The 19743-nt window shown below is 29.4% G+C and overlaps 1 protein-coding gene across 2 annotated transcripts in view; it reads right to left on the bottom strand.

The window, feature by feature from the left end:
* LOC136977579 (delta(14)-sterol reductase LBR-like) overlaps positions 1-19743 on the bottom strand; it is a 53691-nt gene that overhangs the window by 13389 nt on the left and 20559 nt on the right. Inside the window, exons 2-9 of one of the 2 annotated variants that reach the window (XM_067273097.1) lie at positions 16911-17080; positions 16447-16737; positions 15724-15966; positions 10675-10870; positions 7205-7369; positions 4840-4940; positions 4572-4691; positions 4288-4459 (exon numbers count right to left, since the gene is read on the bottom strand). In XM_067273097.1, coding sequence (XP_067129198.1) covers positions 4288-4459; positions 4572-4691; positions 4840-4940; positions 7205-7369; positions 10675-10870; positions 15724-15966; positions 16447-16737; positions 16911-17072 — 1450 coding nt within the window. In that variant the 5' untranslated portion in view covers positions 17073-17080. Of the gene's footprint in view, positions 1-4287; positions 4460-4571; positions 4692-4839; positions 4941-7187; positions 7370-10674; positions 10871-15723; positions 15967-16446; positions 16738-16910; positions 17081-19743 lie in introns of both variants that reach the window. The other variant, XM_067273104.1, reaches the window with a different exon arrangement.

A 19743-nucleotide genomic window follows, 5' to 3' on the forward strand; every position in this document is an offset into this window, starting at 1 on the left:
AAAATATTTCTAAATCAAAATACCTAAAGGTTATCACGTTCCATAAAGTGAATGTCAAGTGTGTATTGTACAAAAAAATTAAACTATAAAAATATGTTGTTATAATACAATAGCGCAGAAATATATATGGGATATTTCAAAATTATCTTTACAACTTTATAGGAGAACAAAAATTATTCAATCATCATGCACAATATTTTTAAATGCACAAATTTAGCCATAGACATCAAGTTTCATTTATATAAACTTTTGCACTGAAAATTACTACCACGGTATGATTATCCAGTATCAAGATGACTGCTGTCATTGTTTAAAAACAATAAAAACTGAAACCTTAAAATTGTTAGTTTGTTTTACTTCACGACTGCCTTTTATCAGAGACAAAGAACTAAGGAAACTTAGAATAGAAAAGTATTCTTTTTATTTTTCAAAACAAGCTATGCATTTTGGGTGGTTTTACATAAAGTTACACCCCTCTTTGGGATATTTTTATAAATTGGACATCATTTATCTTGGATAAATGATGTCCAATTCAGTGGCGTGCCGTGACATTTGATGATAGAAAAGCTGTGTTTCTGTAAGAAGCCGACTTTCAGGGGCAATCAATTAATTGCGCGTCAGGGCCCGTTCGTATTCGTTTGTTCGATAAGCCAGTAAAAACCGTATACTTTAAATGTATTTTTAATAAATTATCTGACATACTTAATAAATAAAAAAGTTCAATATAATTACCTCCGTTATTAGATTCAATAAATTCCCTACGCCCTCTAAATGCCAATTCTCGCTTTGAGAAAAAACATATAACATCTATTAATTTAGATATATCTATTAATCGTAATTATCTCGTTATAATTTTCAATATTTATTTTATATTGTCTACCAATGTTAAATTCTATTCTTCTTTGATTTCCAAATTGCTTTAATTTTATGAAAGAATCGTCATTCGTCATAAATTTTATCGTCAAAATGTCGAAATTTTTTGTCGACGTATTTATATTTAATTTAGGCATTGGTCTTTCTCTTTTAATAATGTTTTCTTTTTCATTATATGGTCTTAAGCCAAAACTTTTTTAAAATAAATTTTTTAATCACTAGCCACGATATAAGGGCTAAAATTAAAATTATCAGAAAAACTTACTTGGTAAAACAAAATGTGTGATGAATATACATACCTAGTACAAAAAATTCTTCAATTGTATGAATATACTTTTAATGAAACTTATAATTAAATATAACTTTGTGAAGAAACGTACATAAAAATAACAAAATATTCTTTACTTTTTAAATCTTAAAACAATCCACTTAGTGAAATACTGTAGCTCCCTACGAGTGGCTAATGAATGGAATCAGAGACGGTCCAGGTAGGTGTGTCCATGCCAAATCCCGAGGGTGCCGATACCGGTCAATGTCAAATGCCTCTTTTGTCGCGTCACTAGTATATATCAAAGGACGCGACGGGGTTGTTGTAGATTTTAAACGTTTCTCACCATAGCTGTAAAAATCTAAATATGTTAAACTTAACAGATTGTCCGTCGTTCGTTTTCTAACTAATTTGTTTTAGGATCGAGTGTTCACGAAATTTCCAAAATTTACAACTTTTCGGTCACTCTCATTGAACTGGAGAAATTTCTGTCTTTATTACATCTAATATTACGAAGAGATCAGACCCCACTGTACTCGGCAAGAGATTGGTTCGGTTAAGCTTCTGTTTAAGTAAAATTTCGGCTCTTTCATCGGGGTTTTATTTATGTTTCTAATTCCCTAATCGCTTAATTATTTAACTACTTCTTAAATAGAAATAAGTCGAAACCGGTTACTTTGTACTTGAATATCTGTAGTCTTGGGAAAGAAGTGGAAAGAAATTTTAATGACAACCGATACATAAATCGTAAATTTAAGGAAAATAAATTCTAGAGCTTTTTTTGTACCATTGTACGTCTCATTCATTAAATTTGGTTGTAAATGATGCAGCCAAAATAACAGTTTATTTTTTATCACTGTACTAGAATTGTACACATTTTTTCTGCATCCCCTTATAGATGGGACATACTAAATCGTAATATCACCGGTTTAACATTGAAATCCGTAAGTAATATAAGATGGGAAAGCAGAATAAATGCGGAATAAATGTATCAAATATTTTAATGGATTTTTTTAAAACTCCTGTCGGTAAATTGCCAGTAAATTCCTATCAGTTGGGTTAAGTTATAAATCTAGTCTACGGTGGGCAACCTTTTTTATAACGTGGGCCAGAATAAATTTTACGTTTTTTTTCTGCGGGCCGTAGTAGTTAATTGACGCTTTCTTGTGACTCAAATTTTTTTAGTCTGCAAATATGAAATAAATAAATAAAAAGTTAATTACTACATTTATTTCTCTTATCGTTTTCGAAAATTACAAACTATTAATTAGTTTGTATAGTTATTAATAGTTAGTTATAACTATTAATTAGTTATTTTTCCAATTTAATAATCTATTAAAGATCTCGCGGGCCAGATAGAAACTTTTTGTGAGCCGTAACTGGCCCGCAGGCCGGGGGTTGTCCGCCATTGATCTAGTCTGCTCATGATTCACATAATCAGGTGAGGGCGGCTGAACATATAGCAGGCGGCTAACAGCCCACAACCGCTCCGGGATATAAAGTCGGACTCTTTACGCGTGTGTCGCTTCTACCAGCTAAACTGGATGAGGTTGGTGTTGGTGCTCTGTAAACCTCATGTGACAATGCCTATATAATCTGGCTGATTGGAAACTGACCCGGTTTCGACACTCCTTCCGCCACCAAATCATTCGAATATACAATAGCAATCTTATCGTTTTTTTCACATGTAGTATAGAAATTTGTAAAAGTTACATAATGCAGTTATAATAAAATATTAATTTTAATTAATGCAAAGTACATTAAAATATGAAAATTTATATTTTATAAAATACAAGGGAAGGTCATTGGAAGGTGGAATCGGCGCTTCCATCGCTTCCAATGACGGCACGCCACTGGTCCAATTGGAAAATTTGTACACACATTATAAATGTTAATATTGTTAAAAATCTTTAAAAATTTTTAACAACATTTTTTAACACAACTTTTGAAATTCTTAAAATTTCAAAAGTTGTGGAACAAAATTTAAACAATATTCCAAAATATAATGATGTATTCATTCTTCTTTGAGAAATTCTAAAAAGCAAAAGATGTCACCAAAGAGGACGCAGTAGTAATTGAAAACACTTTTATTAAACTAAAAAAGTTGGTTCTCTTAATTAAGTAAATTAAAGTAATTAATTTTTGATCAATGAGAATAATTAATTTTAAAATGAAACATGAAAAATAAAATATTGAAAAATTTTTGGTTCAATGTGAATGTGTGAAGTCCCAGACAGATCCAAACTGTCATGAAATTCACAAAAATTTAGTTGTTTTAGAAAAAAATAAAAAAGAGAAAGAAAATGTCAGACACAATTTTGTTTATGTTCAAATGCAACTCAGTCATAAATTTTAGAAGAAATGTAGACCTAAGATTGACCATCTCTGGTTAGGTGATCAAATCTAGCTTCAAGTTGACCTCTCCTATGATCTGAGTCAGGATCCCATTAGGCTTAATAACGAGGAGCCAGCCACTTGGAAAGTGCAGATGAAGGAAATCGACCAATCGGAATGAATGATCAAAAGACACAGGTTAATATAATCCTTGATCCTCAAGGATTATACACAACACACACACAGTGTCACTGCACTTGCACTTGGGCAGTCAACACACTGTGATGACACACCCAGTGTTAGAGGACAGTCCTCGCCAGTTGCGATTTGTGATGAATCTGTCGCCTGGAGTGCAAATCTGCCCGATATCTTCTGTGACTCCGCAAGTTTGCCATCCCATCCGTCCTCAGGATTCTCACCAACCATCACTATCTGTCAAACTTAGCTGTGTCACAGCCTTGGGGACTTATATCAAAAGTCTCGTTGTAAGACTGTCAATTAATTGACTTTAAACATTATGTGCTGCTTGAGGAAGTGATCTTCAACCTAATGTAAGCAATTCTTTCTGCTTCAATAGTTTTTGTAAAGGTGCAGTGTCATCTATGTCTCTGTCACCACCACCCACATATGCAAGCGTGCAAGTGACCCTTGCCATCCCTGACATGGGATTAAATAAATCCCCCCTTTTTGAACCAGCCAAACCTACACATGCATATACACATGCACATGAATATATTTACTTTTTGTTTATATATAATTTTAATTATTTCAATTAATATTTATAGTAATAGTAATAATTTCTTTGAACTTACCGAAACATATAAATGACATGCCTATTAACCAGTAATTATTATTTTTATTGGGATAATCAATCATATATATCAATGGAATTGTAGTAATGAATGGAATATATGTACATAGTCTTATTATCATAAAATAATTAATTTGATCATATTGGAAAGCTGAGGTAGTTACAAGTGCTTCCTAAATATAAAAAAGAAAAAATAATTTACATCATTATAGGATTATTAATGTACAAAAAAAAATGTATATTTATAATTTTAGTTAATTTCTCCAATAATAGTTAATAACTTACCTCTCTCCAATATAAATCTAAAACATAGAATATTTGATAACCAATTGATGTTATTAAAGCAATATTTGTGAGATTATCTTTAAAAATACTTTTGTATAACAAACAGAGGTTCACAATGACCTAAAAAATAAATAGAATAAAATCACAACAAATTTACAATGTAGATTAATTTACAAACAAGTAGAATAATAATATAAACAAGATTAATTTAATAACAGCTTTCAAAACTTTTTTAAAACTTACAAAATGTTATAAAATAAATTCATACCCAAGAAATTAATCCTAATCGGTAGCAATATAATTTAAGATCAAACAATTCACCAAAACGTGGATTGGATTCTAGATATTGCTTTGCTGCTTCTTTGGATTCTTTTAAAAAATCATAATAATTACAAACATTCTTTTCATATTTAAAATATATATAAATTTAAACTTTTTTCTTTTAGATTAAAAAAAATGAATAAATAAAAATTTGAGTTAAGAAAATAAATCATACTACTACTACTACTACTACTACTACTACTACTACTACTACTACTGTTGATGGATTGTGTCATTCAGTTTATGCCAATGTCTAATATCACGTTGAAAATTTATTACTAGCTCTTGTATCTTTAATAACTTTTGTGTTTGTATTTATTATTATTATTATTATACCATTTGTTCTATTAAATAATCTATTGACTTTTTTATATTGTTGTTAATTATTGATATATACAATACAAGGTGCGTTCCATAAGTAATGCAACCAAATTTATAAAAAAATCATTTATTGAACATATTCTTACAATTAGTCAAAAATCTTCGAAATAGCACCCTCCTGCATCGATACACTTGTGAAGGCGATGTTTCCTGGCCTGGAAGGCATTCTGGAAGGCCTTTTCCAGAATGCCCTTTAGAGTCAATGTAATGTAAGTCTTGATATTTACAATCGTGTCCGAATGTTTCCCTTTCATGGCCCCTTTTAAACGAGGAAACCAAAAAAAAAAGTCTGCAGGAGCAAGGTCAGGACTGTAGAGAGACTGGGGAACTAATGAGATGTGGGTCCTGGCCAGGAAATTGTTGACAATGAAGGCACTGTGGCTTGGTGCATTGTCGTGATGAAGTTTCCACACGTCCTTGATGTCACTTCGGTAGTGCGCGACCCTCCTTTTCATTCTTTTGAGCACTTCAAAGTAGAAAGCTGTGTTCAGTGGTCCCGGCAGGTACGAATTCATGGTGGATAATGCCTCTGACGTCAAAGTCGACAATGAGCATGGTTTTGATCCTAGACTTGCTCATGCGTGCCTTCTTGGGGCGAGGCAATGTTGGAGTGTGCCACTCCAAACTCTGCCTTTTTGTCTCAGAGTCATACTCAAAGATCCATGACTCATTACCAGTGATAACTGAGTTTAAAAAATTCAAATCATTTTCACACATTTCCAAGCTCTTGGCACCTGAGCACTGGCATGTCCTTTTGTTCATCAGTCAACACTTTTGGGACCAGTTTGGCGTACACCTTTTTCATGTTTAAATCTTCAGTCACAATGCGATAAACTGTTGTTTTCGTCATGTTTAGAGTGTCTGCTATCAATTGAAGGCTCAACCGTCAGTCAGAGTTCAACAATCACGCACACACATCACATTTTCATCGATTCGAGAAGTTGATGGATGTCCACTGTGGGGTTCGACCTCCTTTCGGCCATCCTTGAACAATTTGTGTCATCGAAAACTTGTGAATTGGACAAGCAATCACTCCCAAAGGCCTGCTGAATTAATGTAAAGGTTTCGGTGGCAAACTTTCCAAGTTTAACGCAAAATTTGATAGTGTAACATTGCTCCACAAAATGATCCATCGCATCGTGTTACATTAACTCAAAACGGGGTTCACGGGAACGAACGTCCTCACCCTCCAGCAACTTGGAGGCAAATGAGACCGGGCAAGTTTTGAAGCTAACAACCCCCACCAACTAGCGCAGAAAGTTAAAACAAGTTATGGCGTATCGTCGCGTCATGAAAAAATTGGTCACATTACTTATGGAACACACCTTGTAAGTAGCATTTTTTTCTAACCATTATTCTCTTTGGTTTGCCCTGAGAGGTCAGATCTGCTCCTCTCACAAACCCTGCAGTAGAGTTTGGTCACAGAGTTTGATTCTGTGAAAGGAAAACCGTTGCAAACTACACACACAAAAAAAAATAGCTTACATCAAATTATTGTTTTTTGTCTTAAGATATATTCATTACAGAAAACAAATCAATTTCTTTATCTAGTAATGTAAAACTTAAAATATATATATTTATATATATATGTATGCATTGATATTATTAGAACCAAAATCATGCATCTTTTTATTCATTTACCAAATAATTGAAAAGATTAAAATTCAGGAAAAGCAAGTTGTACAACTTAATTATTATTAATTTCACTTAATTGATGAATACAATTCATATTTATCAAATTAATATTACTATGAAAAATAATATAGTATTATTATTATTATTGTTATTATTATATTTAAGAAAACAAAGTTAAACTAAAATAATGATCACCATGCATTTGATTATGTATAGTTTCCTCATAACTGCATATATAACAATATACACATTGTAATATTAATTTGTATTTGTTAAAACAATGTCAAAGTACTTACTTTTAAATAAATATATTTTGATACATACTATCAAGGCAAACATATTGGAAAAGATGATAGATGTAATTATTAACTGAAGAAATTTATCATAAACAATCTCCAAAGGTTGTTTCAGATAAATCAATACACCAACAATTATGCATGAAATGAGAAGTGTAATAAAACCTAGAAATAATAAGACAAATTCTTTATTTTGCATTGTAAATAATAAAATTAATCAATGGATTAAAATAATAACTATTTATATAGATATATATATTAAAAAAAACAATTTAAAACATCCAACCAAGCTTTATTTCTCCAAAAATACTGAAGAGAAATTAAATGTTGAAAAAGTGATAGTAAAGATGTAGCAATTTTAAAAAATATGAAAAATTTCAAAATCTCTAAAGTGGTGAGATATTTTCATTTAAAATTCTAAGTTTGTTTCTAAATTTTTTGAACTTCCTATATGCATCTTAATAATTATTTTTAGTTGTTTGATTTTATCTTCAATACTTTCAAAGCTAGAAAGCATGGGTTGTGAGCCATTTATTTTAACTACATTTAATAACATATCATAATCATAGTATGTTATGTTAACATTATTTGTAACTAAACTAAGAATTCTGCAATATTATCTTCTTAAATTCCTTTATTAAAATTCTACAAAAGAGAAAATTATAACCATTTGAAATTTTCAAGTAATGCTATATTTGAAACACGATGGTGACTAACAAGAGTTGTTGTTGTTGTTATTAATTTGTTTGATAATAATAATAACTCACAAATTTATTTATGTAATTATGTAATTTTATTTTGTCATTTGGTGTTTTGTGACTTTTAGGGATATGACTGATTGTCTGAGAAGGCCAAACAGCCAATTGATGGATCTGCCTTTAATCACTTGTATAGACCCGAGATAATTAAGGAGGTATGAGACTAGCAAAAAATGTTCAGGCCCCAATATAACTCAAATAAACACAGATAATAAAAAATAATCTCAAAAAAATAATAATTGTATAAAAAAAGTTAATTTTTTATTTGTATCTAATTTGAATAAATATTGTAACTTCGTGTAAGCAGATTTCTTGTACTTATTGACATGCATTATATTAATATATATGAATGTTATTTATATATATACTAAATATGAATTCAACAATCAGTTTCAATCGTTGTGTACTGATGCAAAATAAGGTAAAATTGTTTTGATTTACTCCTTGTTTGGTAAGTACTCTATACAACTACGTTCCGATAACAATTTCCATGAATAAAATATAACTTTTTTTGGATGGTTTCTGTCAAACAAAGTACAAGTTACGGCACATCTTGCTTCTAGCAAAGCATTGTGTTATTGCACATTTCTTTCAAGAAAATCTGCATTAATGGTTTTATAAATAAATAAATAATAAAATAAAACACACTTCAATAATTTTAGAATTGATAAAATCAAAGAATACATTCTGTTAATAATTATGTATTATTTATATATTAATGTATATTATTTCCTCTGTCTCAATATCATTAAAGTCATTATTTAATCAGTCAGATGTCAAACTGAAAAATCAATTGTAATGTTAATATAAAGAATGAGCATTAAAATAGATTTTTAATAATCAGTTATTCCTGAAGCTACTATTATTAATAAAAGAATTTCATGAGCAAATATTGTGAGAATTCAATTCTATCTATGCATGCTTTCAGCTAGTTTTATATTAAATTTATTAATTCTAATAAATAATACATTCAAATTCTTGAAGCTAACAAATTATTTAATTAAAAGATATAATCAAACATTCTTAAATTCTTAATTTTGTTAATGATATGCTTTTTCAAAAGCATAACATTAACATTACATTCATAAGACAAATTATATTATTTATACATAATTAAATGTGCATTCAATTTTCATTAAAAAAAAAACAAATGACAAATCTTTTAAATGAATAATAAACTTTTCATTAAATAATAAATACTAACTTTTGTAAAGAACTTATATATTATTAAGACAAAACTCTGAATAAATCTTAGATATGTATTGGGTTGTTCGGAAAGTAATTTCGTTTTTTTTTTCATTAAAAAGAAAACAACTTTCTTATAATATATAAATATTGAATTATATTACATATTGACCATTTTAATCCAATACCTTTTGCCATCTTTCTGGTAGTAGCACAATTCCACACACACAAAAGTTCTGATCTTTGCTTACAAAAGACTGATCCAAGTGATTTTTGACATCCTCATTTGAAGTAAATGGTTTACCATTTAAAATATTTTGTAAAGACTGGAACAAGTGATAATCCAAGGGTGCCAGATCTGGCAAATATGGTAGGTGTAGTAGCACATCCCATCCAAGCTGTAACATCTTCCGACAAGTTACCAAACTTGTGTGAGGTCTGACATTAACATCGTGAAACACTACACCTTTTCTGTTGATCAGTTTTGGTCTTTTCTATTTGATGGTATCACTCAATTTGTCCAGTTGACTGCAGTACACTTTCAAATCAATTGTGTAATTGTCTGATAGAAGCTCGAAAAAACAATTCCCTCAAAATCCCACCAAACAGAGAGCATCACTTTTTTTGATGAATATTGGCTTTTGAAGTGCTTTAAGCTGACTCATGTTTTATTCCATGATCACTTGCATTTGACATTGTTGTATACAATCCATTTTTCATTACAAGTTATGATTCGCTTCAAAAATGGATCATTTTCTTCACATTTGAGAAGCAAATCACAGATGTTAATGCGACAGAGCAAATCTCGTTCTTTAAGAACGTGTGGAACCCATATATCGAGTTTTGAAACAAAACCAAGTCATTTCGAGTGATCATAAACAGTTGAATTGGACAAATTTAATCTTTTAGCAATTTCTCATGTTGTTATTTAGTAGTTTGCTTCAAACAATACCTTTATTTTGTCTTCATCAGCTTCAACTGGCCTTCCAGAATGTGGTGCATCTTCAATATCAAAATTTCCAGAAGGAAATTTTGTGAACCAGTTTTGTCACTGTCGTTCTGTCAACACATCACCTCGATAAATGTCACACATTTTTTTCTTGCTTGAACAGCATTCTTACCTTTTTTGGTAATAAAAGAGCAAAATATGCCAAAAATGCAGCTTGTGCTCTTCCATATTTAATGGAACACAAAAAAAAAAAACAATTACACAAAATCAAACAAAATTTTTTACAAATAAGCCTTAAAATGTCAGCTGTCAAAATATATAATGACACGGTATGGTTTAGAATGAAAATGGTGGGTAAAAATATGACTAACCCCTCTAGTGGTAAAAAAAAATGAAATTACTTTCTGAACAACTTTTTTACTTTTCAACTATGTGAAATTTCAAATTTTAACAATTATACTTTAAGGATATTATTATTACGTTTTTAAAAGTTATTAAATTACTCTCAAGTAAATTTTATAATAGATCAATAATCTAAATTTAAATTATTACGGAAAGTGTACAATAAAAATATTTACCACTTAAACGATATTTGATGGCAATTTCTGTTTTTTTGGCTGATATTGAAAAACTTTTTATCAAATTACCAAATGGCAAAAACATAAAAATTGTTTGTAGTAAAATCCATGCAGCATATATTACTCCTATTTTAAAATCAAAATAAGAATGCAGATCTTTTGGAAAATTTGGAAATGTTTTTAATGTGCAATGAGTCTGCAAAAATAAATAAAATTATAAAAAGTTTTATATTAAAATATGCATATATAAGTTTTGAAAACTAAATTTAATATATTTTTTAAAAATTAGTTTTTAGTACCATATTTTTGCAGAATGACCAACATGCCACTTAAAACCAGGAGACCAGCATGCTGGAAATCCTGGGGTTACGGCATGCCAGTTAAACTGAACTAAAAAATAAAATTAATCAGATGTAATAAAATTATTGTTAATTAAATGTTAAAAAAAATATATTCTTCTGATTACAATAAAATAATAACATTATAATTTGACAAACTTAAAATCAGGAAGAGTTTTCCTTTACAGCGCAATAAAACAATTAACCGCTTATTGACACTAGTAGTAGTAGTAAAAGTTAGTCAGTGTGGGCTGCACTGACCATCTATCCTGACCTTGAAAATAACACCTTTCTCTCAAATTTCATGCAAAGCAGATGTTAACAGGTATAGAAATCAAGATAACTTACTGCCAGTTTCGAAAATTTAATGTTTATTTTTGCATTTTTAAATTGAATTACAATAAATAAATAAATAATGTAAAAAAAGCACATTCATTGTCCCAAGAGTATTTTACATTGTTAGAAAGACAACAAAATGAAGAAATTATACATATAATCATATTTTTTTGATGTAATAGACCGCGTTTCTTTATGCAGCGAGAGTGTAGCGAAATAACGTCACGAGTAATGTTGGCCAATTAGAAACCAGTTTCAGTGTATTCGCTGTAAAGCGCTTTTCGAGCGCTGCATAAAGAAACGCAAGGATACTGACAGTTTCACCATTTTAGAATAAAAACTTATTTTTTTTAATGCATCTTCTAAAGAGGAATCTATAACCTCACTTAAACCTACATGTTGGCAATCCCCAGGATAAACAGACATGCCAGTTTTTACCATACAGAAATATCTGATTTTATGGTCTCCCTGGATAGACTAGCATGCCAGTGATTCTGTCAAAATACGGTATACTACAAAAATTTTAATAAATAATATTAAAGAGTATGCAATTGAATCAAGAAATTTTTTCAAAATTATAGCAGTAAAGCAACTTTTTAAATTAGAAATTGATTGCATAATTTCTGTAAATATCAAAATTTCTATTTTATGCTTGTTTTCTAAAAAATAAATGTATTTTTCTTTTATTTTTATTAAACTCGCTCTTTTATTCAAAACTTCCAGAAAATTTTGTTTTATGGCATCAGTCAACTCAAAATGATGACCACAAAGCAGAAATTTTAGTCCAGAAAACAGGAAAAAGTCACACTGTGCCATATCCAATTAATATGGAGCTTGTGAAACCATATTTGTTGAATTTTTGGCCAAAAATTCACAAACAACAGCAGCATTGTAAGCAGGTACATTATTGAGCTGCAAAATCCATGAGTTTTCTTGCCACAAATCAGGTCATTTTCTATGCAAAAGACGCACAATGCTTAAATAATATTCTTTGTTGACAGTTTGGTCAGTCAGAAATAATTTGTGACACTATGACAAAGCAAGGAAAACAGTCAACATGACCTTGATTTTTGACTGACTTTGACATGGTGCTTTCAGTCTTGCTTCACCTTTCAAGTGCCATTCACTGGATTGTTGAGCTGTATCAGTGTCAAAAGCATAGATTCATATTTCATCACCCATAATAATGCATTTTAAGAACAATTTGCCTTGAGAAAACATCTCAGCCACTTGAACAGTTTGTTGTTTTTTTTGGAAAAACTTCAACATTTTCAGGATAATTCGAAAAGCACCATGCCCCAAGTCCAAATCATCTTTTAAAATTGATACTGGAACATGTTCAATAATGTCCCTAATTGTTAAATGACAATCATTGAGTACCAAATCTCTGACTCAAGCAATATGTTGTTCATCAGTTGAAGTGAATGGTCTATCAGAGTGTGGTTCATCTTCAACAGATTTTCTGCCTTTCTTAAACATCTTGTACCCCTCTATAGACTATCACCACCAAAAGCTTTTTGCAACATTTTTAATCATTCTATAGCAGTAATTCCATTGCAGAAACAAAATTTAATGCATGTTCTTTGCTCAATTACACTTGACATTTTTTAAAATGCTGGCACAAAAATTCTTTACACACAAATCAAGTGTTTATTTATGGTTGTTAGAACAGTTGTTGTTTGTTAGTTGTTTATTAATTTAATTTTGTATATTTTTTCCATTGTTATTATTGAAACATTTGATCTTGTAATTGTAATATATCAGTTTCCATAGCAACATAGATACTTTCATAAGTGTCCCTAATGATGAATTTTTAGTTGTTATTCGAGTTATCATTTAAAGTTAATAAAAAAAATATAGACAATGTATCTTTTTCTTCTTTCCTTTATATCAAGTACATAGCCTTCAATTATATGATCAAATGCTATGGACATCATGTGACTTTGTCATATGATGGCAGAACTGAGGCAGATCTGGAAAGAACAAGTCAATCCTTGCACTTGCTAGACTTGGATGAGAGAATCCTTGCATTGGTGAGGCATGGACAAATGATTCTGAAACTTCCTGCCACAGAAGAGGCCATCCTTGCACTTGCCAGTCATGGGAATAACAATCCTTCTACTGGAAAGGCATAGAGAGATGATCCAAGAACAAAGCAATCAGTATTCATTTCTTTGTTCTTGTGTTGTTAGTTTTTTAGGGCCATTTTCCATTAAGTGCATGCAATGCTTTTTTATTTTTGTCCTAAATTCCACTAAGTGCACTCAATTACATCAGGGAGTATGGACATTGTTACTTTGACCCCACTGTATCTTGTAAATGAAGTTATGGATCTCCTTTGTTATTACATTTTCAAATTCCTCGTAACAATTAATGGAAAATAGCAAAGTTTTTTCATTATTGGCCCATCAAATTTTGAGAAAAAACTCAATTCTATAAGCGACACAAAATACATGCTAACAACCTTGAGACATTATATGATGTCATTTTGTTGCACACACTCGTGCTAGCAACATTGTATCTCATAAACTAAGTCACGAATCTCTATTTTTTATTTCATTTTTGGATTCACCATCATAATTAGTGTAAAATGGCAAACTTTTATCAAAATCAACCAATCAAATTTTGAGAACTAACACAACTCTGCAAGACACATAGAAGAGGCTTTGCTAATGCTCTGCTTCAATAAAATAAAAAAAAAGAGATAAATTTTTATTTTCTAATCAATAGATCACTTACTGTTTATTTGAGATAGGACAATGTACAACATAATGCAGCTGAATTTATATGATTTAAGCTGTGTTAAAAAAGATAAAATTGAAATGTGCAGCTACATTATGAACATCTGCATTGACTTCTAATGTAAATATTACAATGAATCCTTAAAATGTTCTTTTCTCTGAATAAAATACACATAAACTAAGTAATCTGTACAAATGCATACCTCATTGATTCATCTAAGTCAACATATTTTTGTGATGCCTGTTAATAAACACTCTTATCTCAAATATCAAACAGTAAATAATGAATTTTAAAAAATTTTTAAATTTTTTTTACAATGTAAATAAATATGAATATTTTAATAATTTCATTGGAATAATAGTCTTGTCTTTCATCACTGATTAAATTTAAAATGTTTTGTTTTCTAATAAAAGTTTTGTTCATTATTTTGTCAAATACAGTGGGTGATCAGTTAACGAACATAATCCGTTCCAAGACTTTGTTCACTATCTGAATTGTTCATTAACCGATTATTGATTTATCATAAGGTTCTTATGGGAATTTGATTAATTCATTCTGGCAACTCCAAAAAATAAAAAATATACTTTCTTACTACATTTATTTATATGTAATAATAAAAATACCGATGAGAATTGTAACCTATATACACAGTCTTGCATTTTTATTAGTTATGTTTTTTCCATTTGTGGAGCATTAAAGAATCTGTCTAATGTCGATTGCTTTTCTCTCTTCAGGATTTTCCAGAAGTAATTAATAGCATTGCAATTGTAGAGATCCCCAACCCTATTAACCTCAACTTGGTTTAAATGCCATTCTAAGACCATTGTTCTGACATCCTCCCACTTCTTCAAAAGATTTTTAATAGATGTCGGTATTAATCCTCTTTTTCAGTAGAAAACATATCTTGCCGAGTTTTTTGGTGTTCTTTATTCAGGAGTTCTTGGCATTCTTCTGTCATCATATCAGTTTCGGGTTCCACTATGAGCTCTTCAATTTTCTTTATTTCTCAGATGTGATTTTTGTTACTCTTAATCTGAGTCTTCTTGATTATACTGTATCTTTCTTAGATAAGATTAAACTGCAGCCTACTGTAGACCTGTTCAAGCCATACTGCCCAGCAACATCATCTTCTGCCCACTCTCTACCTTTGCTATTATACTCTCACCTTTTGAAAATAAAAACCAACGCAAAACTTAACAAGTGCCAGCCCAACAGTCTTGTGAATACTATAAAAGAATTATTTCTGTCAGAAAGATAAAAGGCTAGAATTACAAGGGAGAGTTTCAAGGTTTGAAAGAATACTATCTGATCAGTATATACTGGGTTGAGCATCAATGTCGATGTCTCCCACACTCCAAAAAGTTTTGAATCATTGCCTGAAGACAAGGGAAAACCAATCAGTATTCATTATTTTACGTTGCTTCTTCTTGTTTGTTCTGTGAGGTGTTCGTTGACCAAACATAAAAATCTTTCGCAAAAGTGTTCATTATCTGATTTGTTTGTTAACTGATCACCCACTGTATAAACAGAAGTAAATTATACTTAAATAGATATGAGTTTGACAATAAATGTTTTTACAATTTACATCACATTTTAAATAAATAATATAATCATAAACATAATAAAATCTTACCTTTGTACATAAAAACAGTAAAACAGCAATTGTAGGTAAGAATAAAAATTGGAGTAACCATAATATCATTAAATGAAATTTAATTCCTGGTTTTTCTTGTTTTTCTTCTTCTAATTCTTTTTCTATTGCTGAAATTTCTGTACTTTTATCCAATAGTTCTGTTTCAGAATCTGAAGATAGATTTAATATTTTTGGCTCAATTACAGGTTTTGGTGTTGAATGTCGAGATAAATCGGATTTTTTCTGCAGGAAAAAAAATGTAAATACATGGAATACACAATATAATATAAATAAAGTTCAAGTTATAACAATAAAAACATTATATAATATGATAGCATTTAATTATTATGTAATGATATAATGAAATTATGAAATATACTTTTGCTTTTTGTTGCAGAATGGCAACATTTAATGTAAAACTTTTCTATAAATAATTATAAAATTTCTAAAAATTTGCATTTATATATTTAAAAGCTGTGGCTAAATTCAAGTATATTTATTACTTTCCTGTTATAATTCATATTAATAAAAATACAAATCTTTAAAAGTTTAATATATATATATATAATTATTGAGCAAAGAGCATCTTATCATACTTGGAGTTTAAAATTATCATCATCTTATCATTTATATAATAATTATCATCATAAGTTTTATTTTATGTACACTTTTTTAACAATAATTGTAAAACATTAAAATTTTAAAACTATTGTATTTACTAACATTAGCAGAAACACGTGCAGATGATCTTGCAACTAAGTGTGGGTCTTTTCTATTAATAACAGTGTGGCTATCAAATTCATCACTTCCTGTAGATATGTTATTTCGTTTTAAATTATGGACAATTTTTTTATTTTCAACATTTCTGGTGACACTTTTGGAACGTGAACGTGATCTTGATCGTGACCGAGAACGAGAACTAGATTCAGAACGGGATAAGGTCTTTTTAGCTTTCCGATCTCTTTTTAATCTATTCTGAGATGTTGATCTTCTTTTATTGCCAGATTCAACAACCTATAAAGTAAAATAATAAATAAATCTTTAATACTAGTTATGAAAATAGCATAATATGCTTTAATATAAATGAAATAGAAAAACATTTACAAAATATTTTGTTATTAGCAAGAGGTGCACTTTTATTTTTATTATAATCCTATTTAGGAAAGTATAATTTTAAAAAAATTTACTTTTACATCTTTTCTTGGAAAAAGTTCTTCATTTCCACTGGGGAATTCAACTTTACAGTATCTTCTGTTAACATTTAGAATAACTCCTTCTTTTATTATGCCCTGTTTTGATTTTGTTATTACAGTATCACCTACTTTTAATGTTTTATCTCGAGAAGACATTATGTAAACTGAAAATATAAATTAATAGATCATGAATACATCTAAATTAAAATTAATTAAATTTACTTATTAGTTAATATTTTACCAGAAGCAATTCTTATATTTTTAATTGCTATTAAAGTGTAAGATCAACTTCCTCATAAAATTATTAAGTACTTCAAATACTATTTTACCTAATGATAAATCTGTACAATCTATGTGATAACATGAGTAAATTAATTTTCCATTATCTTAACACAATTGTAATTCACAAAAATATTTATATAAAATTTAATAAAAAGGAAAAAGTATAAATTTTCATCAAAAAAAAGGTAAGTGTAGAAAAATTTTTTAAATAATTACAATTAAATTCATAGGTTTTATACTTAATCTTAAATAGATAATTGTTATATTCCTAAATACTATTTATAATTTGATGTTTTAACTAAAAAAATTTTTTGGGCATATTTGACAGTATAGAAAAATGTTTTAACAAGCAAAAAGATTTCATTGAGCAAGTTATTTTTACTGACTTTTTGAAATTTAGTCCCATGTTCAATAATTACACTAAAAAAAAAAAAAAGTTATGTGACTACCACAAAAGAAAATGGAACAAACTATTCTTATTTGAGTAGTTTGTTTTATTTTCTACTGTGGAATGATGAAAATTGTTCTCATCTAATATTATCACAAAGGATGGCATTGAAGGTGTTCCAAAACATTTTAAAGTCAATTAAAAACTAACTGCTTATATGAAAAGTTTATGCATTAAGTTGTTAGAACAAAATATAATAGAAACTCAACATTTTTCAAGAAAATGATGAAAAAATACATTATTATTTATTGTCGTCTACGTGGACGTTATTTATTAATAGGACATTATACTGGTGTTTAAGGGTTGGCACAGTAATGAGAGTTAATTCAGGAAAAATTTCTTTATTCTCTATTTCCTCTGATAACTTTCCCTCCTGCATTTTATTAGAAAAGCCTTACTGTCCTAAGGACAGTAAGGCTTTTCTAATAAAAAATACATTAAATTGCAGAATAGATAAAAAATCTGAATATGCTTAAAACATGCTAGAATGTACAAATATATGTGTATATGCATTCAGAATGGATAAAGTGAAGATAAACATACATTTCAGTATAAATGCTTCCATAAAAGCCTTTATTTCATACAACATAATGTAAAAATGATCATCTTTGTGTAAAACAGAGGTGTCAAACTGTTAAAGCCATCTTTTGAAAGTAATAAAGTATACTTATTTGTTTCCTGATGAATGCACACCAAATCCTCAACATGTATTTCTAAGTTTGACACAAATTTTTGTCAATATCATCTGAACATACAATATATTTTTCTTTTTTTTTGAAAAACATTACTTGAAGGAAATATTTATTTAGGGATCATGTTTTCAATGCATTAAATCCTTAAAATTCACAAAATTAAAAGACACTAAATGTGGAAATGTTAACATTTGGGTTTATGAAGATTTCACAGGTCTGATGAAAGAATATGCAAAATACAAAAAAAAAACACTGTACCCCACTCTTACCTACCTCAGCACATTAAAATAAAATTTTAGTGTAGATAAGAGTGGAGGTAGATAAGAGTGGGGTACAGTGTTTTTAAAGTAACTGTTCCAGCTTTTGAGTGTGTTTAAAATACAAAAATACATTATACAGTCGAGTCCGCATAAGTCGACACCCAGATAACTCGACACAATCGGTTAAGTAGTCACTTTTCTGTGGTCCTGGCCGACTTACATAAGCATTAATGTTAAAAAACTCCAGTTTATTTGACACTGTTTAACTCGTCACCACTGGATAAGTCGACATACTTTTGCTGTCCCACACACTGATAAGTCATCACCCCCTCCTGAAAAAATTAATTCACTCCACACGTGTGGTGCAAACTCATTTTTTTCAAGAGGGGGAGTTGATTTATTTATTAATAATTGATTTATTAATACATATATACATATTAATAAAAATGCCTTAACATTTTATGTAATTTTATGTATAAAATAATAACAGATAAACAAAAAGAAAATATACAATCTACATCAACCTCACACCAGAATCCAATTTTGCATTTTCTCATGCCAGAGGCATTAAGAATCCTTGCCTTAGACGTTACTTGCCAACAATTGACAATTGTGAAGATGACGTTTTCAAGGCGTTCGTGATCTTTGAAAAAATAAGTCAAGACAGTCAAGTGCTCAAAACAAACAACACTAAACGAATTTTTCAGTTTTTCATCTATAGAGTAATTGTAAATGGAGGACACAATGTACTGTAAGCCTATACTACTGTATAACGCACTACTGTATTTTCCTAATTGTAGTTTTGTGGTTTTTCTTCCAACTTTGCTTTAGTCGCCACATCAAATAACTCGACACATTTCCACTTCCCCTTGCAGACTCAACTGTATTAAGTTTTTACTGTATTATTTGGCCAAATAATTAATTTAATTTTTATTTCATTTAACTATTAAATAATTTCATGTTTTTCATATTCATTGCACCATTTCCTCAGTTATACATTCATTAAAGTTTTTTCCAATTAGTCTTCATATTAATACTTTGAAAAAATTTTGAATAATTAGAAAATTTTAGGTTTATTTAAATAGAAACCATAGTTACCACATGACATCTATCAGATGTCATGACCTATAATTGAAGCTATAATT

The sequence above is a fragment of the Centruroides vittatus genome, unplaced genomic scaffold, assembly GCF_030686945.1.
Source record: "Centruroides vittatus isolate TY-2023 unplaced genomic scaffold, ASM3068694v2 contig_1114, whole genome shotgun sequence".
Taxonomy (NCBI): domain Eukaryota; kingdom Metazoa; phylum Arthropoda; class Arachnida; order Scorpiones; family Buthidae; genus Centruroides; species Centruroides vittatus.